At 32.1% G+C, this 13,937-nt stretch overlaps 4 protein-coding genes across 7 annotated transcripts in view; 1 reads left to right on the top strand and 3 right to left on the bottom strand.

The window, feature by feature from the left end:
• Positions 1-2,461, bottom strand: part of LOC115234172 (inhibitor of growth protein 3) — a 3,686-nt gene extending 1,225 nt beyond the window's left edge. The window contains exons 1-5 of the mRNA XM_029804970.1: positions 2,323-2,461; positions 1,538-1,609; positions 1,078-1,437; positions 406-829; positions 4-51 (exon numbers count right to left, since the gene is read on the bottom strand). Of these exons, the coding sequence (XP_029660830.1) occupies positions 4-51; positions 406-829; positions 1,078-1,437; positions 1,538-1,609; positions 2,323-2,350 (932 nt within the window). The 5' untranslated portion in view covers positions 2,351-2,461. The remainder of the gene's footprint in view (positions 1-3; positions 52-405; positions 830-1,077; positions 1,438-1,537; positions 1,610-2,322) is intronic.
• Positions 1-3,900, top strand: part of LOC115234170 (anaphase-promoting complex subunit CDC26-like) — a 6,880-nt gene extending 2,980 nt beyond the window's left edge. Inside the window, exons 1-2 of one of the 3 annotated variants that reach the window (XR_003883889.1) lie at positions 1,870-2,684; positions 3,059-3,900. Coding sequence is in view for 1 of the 3 variants with exons in the window: in XM_029804969.1 (XP_029660829.1) it covers positions 3,059-3,287 (229 nt within the window). In the remaining 2 variants the exon portion in view is untranslated. Of the gene's footprint in view, positions 1-1,869; positions 2,685-3,058 lie in introns of those variants that run through there. The other 2 variants (XR_003883890.1, XM_029804969.1) reach the window with 2 other exon arrangements.
• On the bottom strand, positions 3,331-5,202 carry LOC115234169 (general transcription factor IIH subunit 3). Of its 2 annotated transcripts, none has more exons than XM_029804967.1 (6): positions 4,974-5,202; positions 4,394-4,890; positions 4,196-4,318; positions 3,984-4,119; positions 3,768-3,804; positions 3,331-3,579 (listed from the first exon to the last, which is right to left on the bottom strand). In XM_029804967.1, the coding sequence occupies exons 1-6, from the start codon at positions 4,981-4,983 to the stop codon at positions 3,504-3,506; spliced, it is 879 nt and encodes a 292-aa protein (XP_029660827.1). In that variant the 5' UTR covers positions 4,984-5,202; the 3' UTR covers positions 3,331-3,503. The 2 variants fall into 2 exon arrangements, with proteins under 2 accessions (XP_029660827.1, XP_029660828.1); XM_029804968.1 differs by having other exon boundaries at positions 5,033-5,177.
• A 349-nt stretch (positions 5,203-5,551) lies between these two features.
• LOC115234210 lies at positions 5,552-13,024 on the bottom strand. Its single transcript, XM_029805042.1, is given in 15 exon segments — positions 5,552-5,765; positions 6,023-6,165; positions 6,255-6,381; positions 6,533-7,424; positions 7,574-8,054; positions 8,057-8,390; positions 8,475-9,489; positions 9,803-10,250; positions 10,466-10,649; positions 10,755-11,071; positions 11,171-11,296; positions 11,399-11,627; positions 11,873-11,943; positions 12,192-12,592; positions 12,969-13,024. Coding segments are annotated over 15 exon segments (5,034 nt in total). The 3' UTR covers positions 5,552-5,555.
• Between the last annotated feature and the right edge of the window lie 913 nt (positions 13,025-13,937).

Genomic DNA, 13,937 nt, shown 5'->3' with positions numbered 1-13,937 from the left:
TGAACCGTGGCTGCGATCACGCTTGAACTCGGCACAGTGGCAGTTACTTTCCTATAATTCGAGATTGCAACGTATTTTTTTAAAAAGTCATATAAAAAAATCTTTTATAAAATAAGATAAAAGCGATTATATATAAAGTATTGTTAATTTAAGATTTATAATGTAAAATATTCAATTAATTAATTTTAATTTAAAACATCTTAGAAGAAATATCTCATCTCTTTCAAAAATCCACTATAAAATATATAAAATATCCTGAACATACATTTTTACAACATAAGACATTCATTTCACTAATTTCCACAGAGACATTCAAAATGTAATTGATTCAAATAATTAGATTTTCATAGAAATAATCTAATAATAAACAGAGCAATCAGAGTTTGCTTCCTTCCTTTTATTTACTTTTTATGCTTCTTTGTAGTCTCTTGGATGGCTGCGATAGCAGTTTGCGCTGCGCCAGCTAGCTCTCTGCTGAATTCTGCTGCATGTACGCCGCCAGTATTAATGGCCTCGTAGCTTGCTTTCAAACTGGCCGAGCGTCTGCCTTGCTGCATCGACTGTGTGGCTGCGATCGCTTGGGATGCAGCCGCCGCGATGGCATTACCACCTGCCCCGATGTGACCGAGATTGTAGCATACCGATCCGACGGAATTAGCGATAGTTGCTGGCGTCGGCGCGACATTGCTCGTTGCGATAATAGGCCCGGAATTCGCTGACGCTGGCCGCGACTCTGGCAGACTCGTCGTCGCCGGCAGTTTCTCAATCGCCAGTCTTTTTTCGACAGACGTGGAAGATGCGTTGGAGTCTCGCCGCTTTTCGGATCGAGCTGAAATTCAAAATAAAACTTGGTAATTATTCTTGTCTAGGAATATTGTTACCGATCATACTTTATTTTTTGGTATAATAGATTTGTTCTAATCGATGAATTTTACAGACGATTTTACATTTTATCTTAAAAATGTGCCTGCAAGGAGTATTAATGTTTTCGTGAATTTAACATAATATACTACCTTTATTTATCTTTAAAAATGGAAAGCAGTTGACATGAAAGAAAAATTGACATTAGAAACTTACAATGGCTATGATTATCCCGCGTTCTGCTTGGTGTAAAACTGTAACGATTTTCTTTTTGGCTACTATTTGTGGGAGGCTGGTCCAGTTCCAAAGATCTCTTCTCCAAGATTTCGGTAATGCCCTTATTGTCTGCTTCCAGTTCCATCTTAAACTTGTGCAGCTCCTGATCGAGCCTCCTCAGATACCTGTCTACCAAGTCGTACATCTGATTAGCTAAATGCACTTTTTCATCGGCATCCTCCAGAGTCTTGTAGTATTCTCTTCTAATAGCCTCGTATTCCGCCTCTTTTTCGCTGGGCTTCATCTTCTTGGCATTGCAAAATAATGTCTTCACTTTCTTCTCCAGGCTATCCATAGAATCTGAAAATATCAATAAAAAATATCAATTGTTATCACTATTTTATTTATTACTATTGCTACTCTTATCGCTGCTGTCTTTATTATATCAAAGAATATATACTTTGTACACCTAGATCCATTTCTCTCATCTCGGTAAATCGATCCCTCAGTTCTTGTGGAAGATGTTCGATCACTGGAATACATATGACAAACATTAAAGAGAAATTAGTCTTTTGTAAGTGTAAACTTAAATTTAAACTTAAGTTTAAACATAATTACTTTTGAATTAGCTATTTATATTTCATTCGTAATATTTGATATGATTTATGTAACAATTTAACAAACAAAAATCTTAAAGTTAGAAATATTGTGACTTAATATTAATTTCTCTCATTTATTAACAAATTTAATAAATGAGCAAGTTTATTGCAAAATTACAATGCTTATCATTATTATTCTTCTCTATCATTATTATTTATCTTTATATTATATTAGCAAAACATCGGTGTTAATATTTATAATGATCCTAAAAAAGGAGCAAAATATTAGAATCAATTTTTAATCCTAAAAATACGACACCAATGAAATTCAACATTCGCCAGCAGAGTTTAAAAATATTTAAATATTAATTATCTCCATTGCATAACAATAATTGGCTATGTCGACGAACATGCGCCTAACCTCTCGACGGGATATCGTGTCGAGTAGTAAACCCAATTTCCCATCATTTTACAAAAACAATTCGCAAACGGCTCTAATAGGAATTGCAAAAGGAAACGCGGATTGAGACATAAACAAAAATGGCGTTCGTCGCGGGCTCGCGATTTCGAATCGAGGCGGTTTTAGCTCCACGAGACGAGGTTAGAATCTCGCTGGTGGATCGAGCGCGACTCTCATCGTACGCACTTTCGACGTAATCCTCGAGGTAGAGCATCTTCCCGCGTCGCCGATCGTCCACGATCAGTATAATCGACTAGTATCCGCCCCTCGTGGCCGGGAAGTCGTATAATTCCGCGTCAATTTTTCGGGTAAAGAGCTGCCCGATCGAAAGCGTGCTCGCGTGTGTCTGTCCAGCCCCTCCGCCTCCGCATTTTTTTCGAGGCGCTTTTAACGCTTTCCAAGCCTATAGGCCGAGGCTCTATCCGAGGGGTTTTCGAAAATGTATGACTGGTATAACAACGGAGTTGTCGAGGAACGACCTCGATTAGGATGATACAGCTCGATTTCTGATTATTCGGGGCATTGTCATCTATCTCGCCATATTACACGTGAGACAGGAATGTAACTTAAAGGGTCCGGTGCCCGATTAGAGAGATATCCTCGATACGTCTCTATATTTCTATGCTTGATTAAATTTCTAAATAAAATTTTTAAAATAAATTTCTAAAAAAAAAAATAAATGGGAAATTATTAGTTAAATTAAATTTCATTGATTGAAGAAGAGGGAATTGTCAACTATTAGTTCACACATTTAATTTTAGAATATTCGTGTGCTGTTAGCTATAATTTATAACTCTTAAATATATTAAGTATTTTTAGATATCGTGAAGAGAAAATCAAGAGAAATAAAATTATCTTTTTGTCTTTTAATTAATTTTCATCGCATAAGAGTATAGTCATTTTTTGTCTTTTTTTTTTTCAGTATAATGATACGACGAAGCCCGACACGCATAGAGATGCGTTTGGATGACCTGCAAGAATATGAAGAGATAAGGAAAGCACACGAAGCCAAAAAGGATCCCGAGAAAAAATCATCATCTGCTATGAATCCTCCCACATGGGGGGGTAAGGTTCCTCAGAGCGAAATCCAGGAACGCATTGGTTACATACCGCAACAGCATCCACCTACGCATAATCGACCCACAACATAACAATGGACGTCGAATACACAAATCAGATGAACAGGCAACAAAATTATGCCAATCAATATATTTTTTTATTTCGTAGATTCGACAGTTGATTAATTTCTATTTGGTCATAGTCATTAATCATTGCGATTTATAAATTATATATCAACCTCTTTTTATATTTTACGACATTTTTTAAATATGTATATAAAGTATAATTATTATGGAGTATGTAACATATTAATGAACGATATCTATAGTTTTTTTCTTTTTCTTTATCTTCATTGGCATAGGTCCTGGCATCTTGAATACCGTACTTAAAAAAAATAAAATGAAAGATTAGAATGTAATTTATAATTATATATCAAACTTAACTGCAACTATATTTAATATAGTGCAATCAGTATATTATATGTAATATGTCATAAATATAGTATTCATTATCATTAATTACAGAGTAATTATATATAATAGAATCCATTATAATATTACAAAAATACTTACTGACAAGTTGTACATATTGGACTATATTTGCAGAAAACTGTAAAAATAATAATTCAATTGTTTTATACATTATATTACGTTAATACATTTAGTATTAATAAGTAATAAATAAATTGAGTATTATTGTCAACATTATTGTTTAAATTTAATTTCATCATGCCACACATAAATTAAAATATTTGTGGTTATTTGATATAATTGTATAGTAATACTTACTTGACAAACATATGGAACAAACATATCCAATGTCAATAAGGTCCTGATGACAGAAGCATGCTGCTCTATAGTTTACCTTCACTGGTGGCGGCAGAACTAATTTCGATCTAACACTGGGATCTGGCAGGAAAACCCACTAAATCATAAAAGAAATAATATATATATTTTTATTTCAGTACATAACTGCATAGAATCAAGCATTAATAATTTACCAACAAATATTGGAGCAATCCAGCAAGTTGTGGCACCTGCAGATAATTGCCACCAGTAATTTCACAGCCCTGTTGCAAGAGTGTTAGTTCTTGATCCAGACTGCACACGTCCAAAATCACATTCTGAAAACATCCAGGCAAATCTTTTTCATTATAAATCATAATCATAAATCATTATGATAGAAATCTAATAAATACCATTCTCTGTGCTGTGAAAAATATGTTCATATAGTTCATGTATTGTATGGCCGAGTCGTTGCTGGCAGTGATCACCAATATTCTGGGGTATAGTTTCTGGCTGGCCACCTTTTCTCGTTCCAATCGAGCAATGTAACATAATGACATACTAAGGGCACCCGAGATGAGACTTTCTGTGGTTAATGGAGTATCCATGGAGATCTCGTTGATAACTTGCTGCAACTGCTGACGCACTGTACGCTCTACCATAGTAAACTTTTCATACTGGCCATCTATCTGTCTTATTTCTGCCGCGTTCTCACATGGGTAGAGAAATTTGGCACTGTGACCATGGCATGCCATGATCGCCAGTTCATTATTAGACGACTGCATGAGATGAGCATTGGCAAAGACGATCATAGAGTCCAGACATTGTGACAATATCTTTGTCTCTTGTTTCACTATTCGTTGTACAGGATTGACATCTAATATGATCACCAACAGGCTCGTCTCTATTTCTGAAGATTTAAATAGATAAATATATAAACAAAACTTAATTTTACAAAGTAACAAACAGTTTTACATAAAAATGTTAATATACCAGTCGTCATTTTGCTGAAATTGTTAAATAATTTCTATAATTTTAAATTATTTATTTACTTTAATCAAAAAATATTTTTGTGGATATCATGTTTATTCCGATGAAAGTTTTTTTCTTCTTGTATTAGTATTAAATTTCCGTATTTATTAGAGGTTATGTTGAGATTAAACAAACTGCTGCGAACGCTTGAAAACAAATGTGGCCAGACTCTGAAGCTTTTATTGGATTTGTGAAATGGTCTCTAATGATAAAAATGTAATTCGATTTATTCTTTATAGCTGAATAACTTTATATAACTAATGCAGCCAGTTCAACTATGAAAAACAGATCTTTTATCAAGTTTTGAGAAGAGGAATTATTATCGATAAAATTAATAAGATTTTCGCAAAAGAAAAAAAAATTAAAATTTTGTTATTTAAAAATAAATTGTTAATTAAAAAAAGAACAGCAGATAACTGATAAAACATACAAATATTGAATAAATTTATATTATATTATGTATTAAAAAATTTAAAATGATTAATTACATTTAATGAATATTATATACAAATATATCTATATTTATTAAATAAAAATTATGTACTAGTAGCAAGTAAGATCCTGAACTTCGGAAGGCAACCATGGCTTATAAACGTATCCATCTGATTCTTTGCTGGCCATATATGTGAAGAAGATTCTCTTAAACGACGTAGAAGGGAATTTTCCAGATTCCATGGTATCCCATATGGTACGAGCGTAAGAAACGCGCGCTTTACGTACTTTACTGTGGAAAATCGCCCTTGCCTCTTGAATCTGCAAAACGCAAATCGATATATAATTATAGTTACTCCAAATTGGCAGATAAATAATCAATTTTAGATTTAAAAGAATTAAAAATTTATATTAGCAATTATATTAAAAATAAAAAAAGAGAAAAAAGACATAAATTGAAAAATCAGAAAATATTATGAAATCTCTGAAATATATATAGGATGTCAGAAGTTTAATATATGTACGTCTTTTATATTTAAATTCACAAATATTAAAAATGGTTGATATCGATAGTTGACCTTTTCCTTTATTTCCTCAGCTTGATTATAAGTCAATTTTTTTAGCTGACACTTTGTCATGTGTAATGATGGTTTCTCAATCTTTGGCATTCTCGCCGTTTCTAGTAAGTGCCACGCGCGAACAGTCGCCCGCATCAAATTTTCTGAGAAAATAGAAAATCATATAATAATAAAGAAAATAAAAAGTAAGAAATTTAAGTGTCTTAAAAATGGCATTTTGTGAACAAATTACTTTTGTCAGTTTCCGAAAAGGTGATGCACTGCCTGTACATAATCCAGTCTTGAAATTGTGGCATCAGATAGCATTTCGGCAACTTGGCGAATATATACCCTTCTGCAGCCATTTTCTTCAATTCAGCCTAATGTTACATTTTAAATTCGAGATATATGAATTCATATATAAATTAATAAATGATATTGATATCATAATTAATCATGAGGTAATTAATTGATAAAGATATGAATATTTTTCGAAATTATTAGATTAAGAAAGGAGATGGATGGAAATACTTTTATTATTGCCATAAGATTAAGCTTGCTATCTATACGTTTCTCATCATCACCATCACTTATCAGATGCCTTTCATCATCAATCTTTTCGCCTATCTTATCAATTGTTTGTTTGTATAATACATCTTGTTGTGCAATCTCATTAGTGGTTTTTTCGAAATATTTTTCCTTTTCATTAAATACTTTACTAGCAATTTTTTTATGAGATATATCTTTGCGATGTTCTATCTTGTTGCCAATCTTTTTGCTTGGTGACTGTAATCCTATTATTTTTTTGGACGTCTTCTTTTCTACATCCATTTGACTTAAATTTGTTTCGTGGCACGTCATTAATTCCTTCTTGTCAGAAACTTCTTGGTAATTACGATGTAAACAAGATGCATCTTGTTTATTCTTATCCTCATAAATCAACCTAAACGCTTCATCCCTTGCATTTTTTCTGCGCTCCATTTCTTCCTTCAACGCGGCGTCTTTCCTCGGCAATGGACCCGGAGGAATGTTCGTCGGCGACCAATGTCGGTGCGGAATATCAGCTCGTAGAATATGTTCTCTGCTCGGTTGTGGTGTTTGGAACGGTGTTGATATTTTCAGGCCATCGATTATCTGCTGAGGCGGCAACATAGAAATATTTTTTGCCACATCCGATATACAATACTTGATGTCTTTTTTATGCTCGTCTTCCAGCGGCATTGTCTTTACGCCTGATATAATGAATTTCGTGTCTTCTATCATCGGTCTCGAAATATTGACAATCTGCATGAAAGGCTGCTTTTCTAAAGCCTTTAGTTTTTTTTTATGTGTCTTCCACTTAGTTCTCTCTTCATTTCGTTCCACGATCTTTCTTTCATATTTACATTCGCATACAGGCTTCACAACTTTCAATCTTCGAGGTCTAAAATTATATATTATATATGTTTTATAATATTTTAATATCAATAAATATTATTGTTATTGATCATGTTTAAGCATTGTTGGAAATTCGATATTAGATATATTAATGTTAGACATTGCAAATTAGATATTAGGATTTTTTTTTCTAACCTGGCACTTTGAGCAAACTTCTTACAAGATGTCCAACAAGGAACATTATTCTTGCGCTGTGTAAAATAATCCATCAATGCTGCATCCTTTAATGCTGTCTTCCATCTTTCTTCTGGCAATTTGGACTCCATCAATTTCCGTCGAGTTTCTGCAATGTCTTTCTTTTGATCTGCAAGCTGATTCTCTTCCCTGACGCCGTCGTTACAACTGCATGATTTTGATTTTTTCTGTATTTTCTCTACCAAACTTTTGGGACCAGAATATCTTTCTATTAGTTTCAATGTTTTGTCTGTAACGTGATTAATGCACATATCGTACGGCGATTCGAGAAGATCATATTCCGGAATGTATTCATCACTTCTTCGGGGACTGACAGGTGGTGTGAAATAAAGAACACCATCGATAATTCTATTTTCCTCCTCTATTTTCGTCTTCCTAGCTCTTCTCTCATCTCTTTTTTTCTCCATTAGACCACCCATGTTATACATAAGGATTTTCTTGTTGCTCTACACTGACACGGTCGTCCTCCAGGGCGAACCGCTACCGTCTCCAAAGGATAATCTGGTTCGCAGAGATAAGCCAGAGTTTTTTTTGCTGGAAGTTCCTGCTCCGACTTTGTTCTCCAACCACAAGGTGCCTTATTGATAGCACGGCTCTCTTCTTCATCAACAGGAGAATCGACAATTATCTCTTCTGGATCACGTCGACTAATTGCCAGTAATTCTTCAGGAAGAATAGCGGGTTGGATGTCATCTAAAATTGCGAAAGATTTGAACATATTCTTTATCTTCGCCATTTCTCGTTTGCGATTGTTGAGCTTAGCTTCATCCATTAAAGTCTCCCTGTCTTTCTTTACGGAGCTATATTTGGTTAGTTTGTTAACTTTGTCGGATTGTTTAACTGGTCTGCGAAATGATGATAAAAATAACTTCGTTCGTTGCTTCTTTTTCGTTCCGTGTATTGACTTAAAAATGTTACTTGACAGATTTGTACTTTTCTTGTTAACTATTATTTTTTTCGAAGGCATCCATTCTTTTCTTTTTTTCTTTTCCATATCTTCCAGTTCTTCTTTGTCTTTGCTTCTTTCTTTTTTATTTTTTTTTGACGATTTTAAAGAGATTTCAGAAATTTTTTCATTATTTTCCTTATTTAAAATATTCTTTTCAACTTTCTTTAATTCCTGTGAGAAAGAGATGTCTTTTTGTCTTTCTTGCATATTTAATGATGAAGAGATTGTAGGAAATGCTGGAGTAGTCAATTTCAGGGTTTTCTCATAATCTGTTTCTATTATTTTCGATGGGGCAGTGCGTAATATATTCCAATAATCATCATAAGCAGGATAATCAGGATCGGGAATGAATTTATCCTTTTTTTTCTCAATTATTTTCTTCGCTGAAGTTTGAATTTCTTTTTTGACTTCTTCGATAGGGTTTGTCTTTTCTTTCTCTCTTTCTCTTTTTTCTTTTTCCTTTTTGTTCCTCTCCATCCTTATTACTTCTTTTATGAAAGGATTACGTCTGCAAGATTTATCGTCAGGATATGTCTTACAAGAATATGCACCTGGCTCGTTTGGTCTGTATTTCTTTCCAATGCACACTCCTTCGTCCTTTGTCCAAGGAATGTCATCCTCGCTTATAGAAGGACTTATGTCTTTATTGCTCATTTGCTGAATGGCGCATGTACAAGGTGGAACATTCTTGACCAACTGAGATACTGGAGGATCAAGTATTCGCGATGGTATATGTATGATGTTGTCTCTCTGAGCACCTGATATATAATATCGAGTTTGGCCGTTCTCTTTGGTAACGCCATTGATAATGATATTTGTCTTGATCTCATTCTGCGAAGCAATCAATTTGATTGGTGATCCTGTTGTCGGCTTAGGAGAATGCATTGTCATCAATTCTACGGCGTTCCTGTCGTTAATAACACCCTTGTATTTTAAACCATGACATCGTTAAATTTATTATAGTGTTTTAGTTTTTCTTTCAAAATTTTAAATCTTAGAACAATGTGATTATTTCATATAAAAAGACACACGAGGATTATGAATACTCATAAATAGATTGATTGGAATCAATAAAAATATCAAAATTCACACATAGATGTAAATAAAAATCCATGATATCAAAAATTTTACGATTAATTGTTAAAATTACTAGCAACTATAATTTATAGAGCTATTTTTTTAAATTAGATGCAATAATGTTATTAGATATTATCACTCACTTGTTTTTCTCGCTATTGTCGATCGGCGCCTTGCTTTGTTGTAATTTCTCGTCGGTCTTTCGTGTCTGTCGACACGAACAACAGCTATCGCAAACGGGTTCAGGAAACGCCAATTTTATGGTTGTTTGCATACTCTTTATCAATTCATCAGCTTCTTCCTCCATCTGCTCGAAATTCTCATCAGCATTTCGCAGCCAGTCTTGCCACTTTCTTGACAAATTTTCTCTGCCACTGGGAAAGATCTTTTTAGGTCTATCATCAAGTTTCAGCATTGCAAAGAATTTTTCGTCGCTATTGCTGGGTGTCACATTAGCCACACCGGTGATCTCATAAGTTACAGGACAATTCGGTAGATTCTCGCCCTGCGAGGATGCACCGGCTATTATGTAGTGAGCATTCTTTTCGCCCAGCCAGGATTTTTGGTTTGCTCCTGGTGGCTTTGGTGCACCTAAAACATTTAAATTTGTTGTCAAAAAAATTAAAGTTTTTCTTTTAACATATAATTATAGTCTAGTAATTAGTAATAATTAGTAATGATTATAGTTATATTTTTAATATGTATATAAAAAAAATATGTACCTACATATGTAATTTTTTATCAGATTTTCTGTCTCCAATTAAAATTAACAACGTTAAAAAAAGCATAATTGCAAAAGTTTATACCACAAATTTTGTATTCCATAGTTTCTGGTTTTTCGGTAAGTCTGCTGATTGTAAAATCAAATTTCTTGTCATCGTCTAGCACTCGATAACTACTAGAAGTTGATGATTTTTCCGCTTTGAAATTTTCCTGTGTTGGAAAATCTTTAGCTCCATATATTACTTCTTCATCAATGTTCACTATATCTATTTATAAATCAAAATTTCAATAAATATACTTATTTATGATATTTTGTATCAAGATAGGCCAAGTATATATACCCAAGATTACTATTTTGTATTTGATTCAAATATATTTACCTTTTGCATCATACTTACTAGAGGAACTCTTTTGCAAATCCTTTGTGCTGGTTTTTTCAAGATGGTTAATATAAATATCTTTCTTTTGCTTTCTAATCTCAGACAATGTTCTATCATTAATAAAAAATTGATCGTGTTGCTTGAATAATAAAATTATTTTCGGAACTGTTAGAATAGTTTGAAATAGTTTGTATTGTTTCTGCCATTTCTGCAAAGCATTTCGATAACCGGCCCAATCAAGACACTTGAATAACTCCTCTTTATAAGGACAGCTGCTTTTCTGTCTTGCCAAAGGTACTGGTGGTTTTGCTAAAACAAAAATTATAGCTGTATTTATATTTTGTTTCATATATTTTAATTAAATATCGCTTAGAGAGATACCGCTATGAGATAATTAAAGAAACTTACGTTTTGGTGGCAAACTTGGCATAATTATTGCTGGCAACCTTTTATGCAATTCGTTTACTGTTTCTGGCAATGTTAAAAATGCAATAGCTGACAATATTATTCTCTCGTTACAGTCATAAATTTTTTCTGCAAATTAAATAATTTTGTAGTTATTATATAAATTCTGCTAAAGAATTTTTATTTTTGTGTGTTATCTATATCTATAATTAAAATAGAACGAGAAATTACTATATTCCTCCTCATAGAAATCATTTCCTGTCAAGATTTTATAAATTTCTCGTAGAAAATCGATACTGTTCAAATTGCATGATTTATGCAACTCATTTATAATATTCGGCTTTAATTTGAAAAATGTTGAAATAATGCCAATAGCTATCAATGTCCTTCGTGTGCCATCTGTTTTTGTCTCTTCATAATCGGTGCGCATCACATTTTCCAGGTTTTTTAAATTCTTTATCTATACATTTTTATATGATTTTATGTGAGTTTTCCGAAATATATATAAAACACTTTTTCACACAGTTATAATTTAATTTTAATTGAAAATTTCTTAAATATTAAGACAATATCTTAGGTAATGAGAGTCCTTCATTTATCGTAACTTTTTAATTGTTAATACTATATTGATACAAGAGTTAAATTATATTTTTCTTAAAAACAAGTTTCTCTATTTGAAATTAATTACTCATTTTTACATCATACTTGATCCAGGGAAAAGTCTTGATACCATCGTGGGTACTTCAGATTCAACAAAGTTTTCATTTTGTCTTTAACTATAATAATTAAATAATATTCTATTTATTAATAGTATAATACATACATACAAGAAATTATGTATACAGTTACAAATAATAATCAAACTTTATTAAAGTAAATTCACTTATTTTAAAGGATTCTTATATAAAATGAGATTTAGAAAAATTAGCATACTTTTATCATCCTCTACAATAGCAATAAAAGTATAGATATTCCATTATTTTATGATGTTTTTATTTAAAAAATTTATATAGTAAAGACTCACGTTTCTTTTTGCCAATGCTCATTGCTTTGTCGCTCGCCTCGTTGTAAACTCTTTGCTTTTCCATCCAAAACATATCCCTTGCCAATGCAATTTCATCTTCTAGATACCATTTTATAGAACGATCCTTTCTACCAAATAAAGGAAAGTAATTCAATTTCCCGTTCTTCGATCGTTGCTGATCTCCAGCCTCCGACGCCTTCAGCCTCCTCTTTTCTCGGGTAAACCAAGGTGTGAAAAATTTCATTTGCATCTTGGATACTGGACACTCGTGCACAGAAGTTATTGCCATTAATGAAGATTTATAGGGTGGTCTTTGTTGATCGTATCTCGAAAGAGGATCGAAGCGATCCAGGGAACAGCAAAATCCAAACGGCTTCAATCTTGAATCTTTCTTTGACCATCTATAAAAAATTAATTATATTCAGTTAATATTTTGATATTGAATATAGACAAATTAATGACTATCCAAGTAACACTTGTAAACTGGGATAACAGAAACTTAATATATAAAGATCTAATTTGCTCTATATATTAGTAACATTATTATAAATTACATAAACTGTAATAAAATAAAAAGATGAAATATATGTTCTTTCCTAATCGCGAGAAGAAAAAATTACAATGACATTTATTTAGTATATTTCTACTATTAAAAACTCTATGTAATTATTTTAATTGTGCTACATGTCAATTTTTATTTAATATACTTTTTTTATAAAGAATTCGATATTATTATTATTTAATCGTATTTCTCTACGACATCGAAAGAACGTTTACTTAGTGCGATGAAGCAACATTCGTGAACTAGAAGTCTTTAACGAAGTTTTGGACATTTTTGGAGGCAAAGATTTAAATTGTGTATGTGTATGATTCTCACTAATAAAATATATTTTTGAAGATTAAATTTGTAATTAATTATAATAAACTTGTAAATTTAAAATATGTTATAAATGGTTATAAAAGATGTAAATGAGATGATGACAGAGTATATCTGAATATAGATGAAATTTTTTAGCCTTATTTTGTTTATAATATATGTGAGTTATTTGCGTTAGTCAAACAAAATTAATCGAGATGTAATAAATATATATTACAATTACACATAATTATATAATTACACGACACACACACATAAAATTCTATTATTGTAATAAATTATTTAAAAAAAAATATACATATATATATAAATATACATATATAATCTTTTTATATTAAATTTTTTAGTTAAAAATGAAGAACACTGTTTTCAATCTACGAGCATACTACTATAGAATATAATTTTTCATTTAGAAGTTTGTAATTCTAAAATATAAATAAGTAGGAAATATGCAGGGTGTCCCACCAAAATTGGTCACCCCTCTTATCTTTTAAATTAAAAGAGATAAAATAGATCATAACAAATATACATATATCAAATGAAATGGTTCAAACTGATGAACTCTATTGTGAGCATAGTAGTTTTACTTAAAAGCTATCATCTGTTAACGAACGTAGAGGTATGCATATTTTTTTATAACAATAATGTGGATATTTTGACATATTTTGACAATAAAAGTTGTAGCGCTATTTGAAATGAATACAATGATGCATGATTTAATATAAATATTTTACATATTATACGAGTTTTTTCGGCTTAGAATATCGCGGGTGACGTCCATTTTCCCATTTTCTCATTTTCGGCCCTGCGATATGGCCAACTTCTGGATGACCACTTTTGGTGGAATACCCTTTACATTGAAGAATGCC

The sequence above is a fragment of the Formica exsecta genome, unplaced genomic scaffold (assembly GCF_003651465.1).
Source record: "Formica exsecta isolate Colony F162 unplaced genomic scaffold, ASM365146v1 scaffold196, whole genome shotgun sequence".
Lineage (NCBI taxonomy): Eukaryota > Metazoa > Arthropoda > Insecta > Hymenoptera > Formicidae > Formica > Formica exsecta.
The sequence above is the reverse complement of the archived record's forward strand: the minus strand, read 5'-3'. Positions and strand labels throughout refer to the sequence as shown.

Coding starts and splice junctions, on each gene's coding strand:
- LOC115234169 (XM_029804967.1), bottom strand. Junction 4,120..4,195: donor GATTGCTCCAATATTTGTTG/GTAAATTATTAA, acceptor TTTATGATTTAG/TGGGTTTTCCTGCCAGATCC. Junction 3,805..3,983: donor TTGTTCCATATGTTTGTCAA/GTAAGTATTACT, acceptor TTATTTTTACAG/TTTTCTGCAAATATAGTCCA.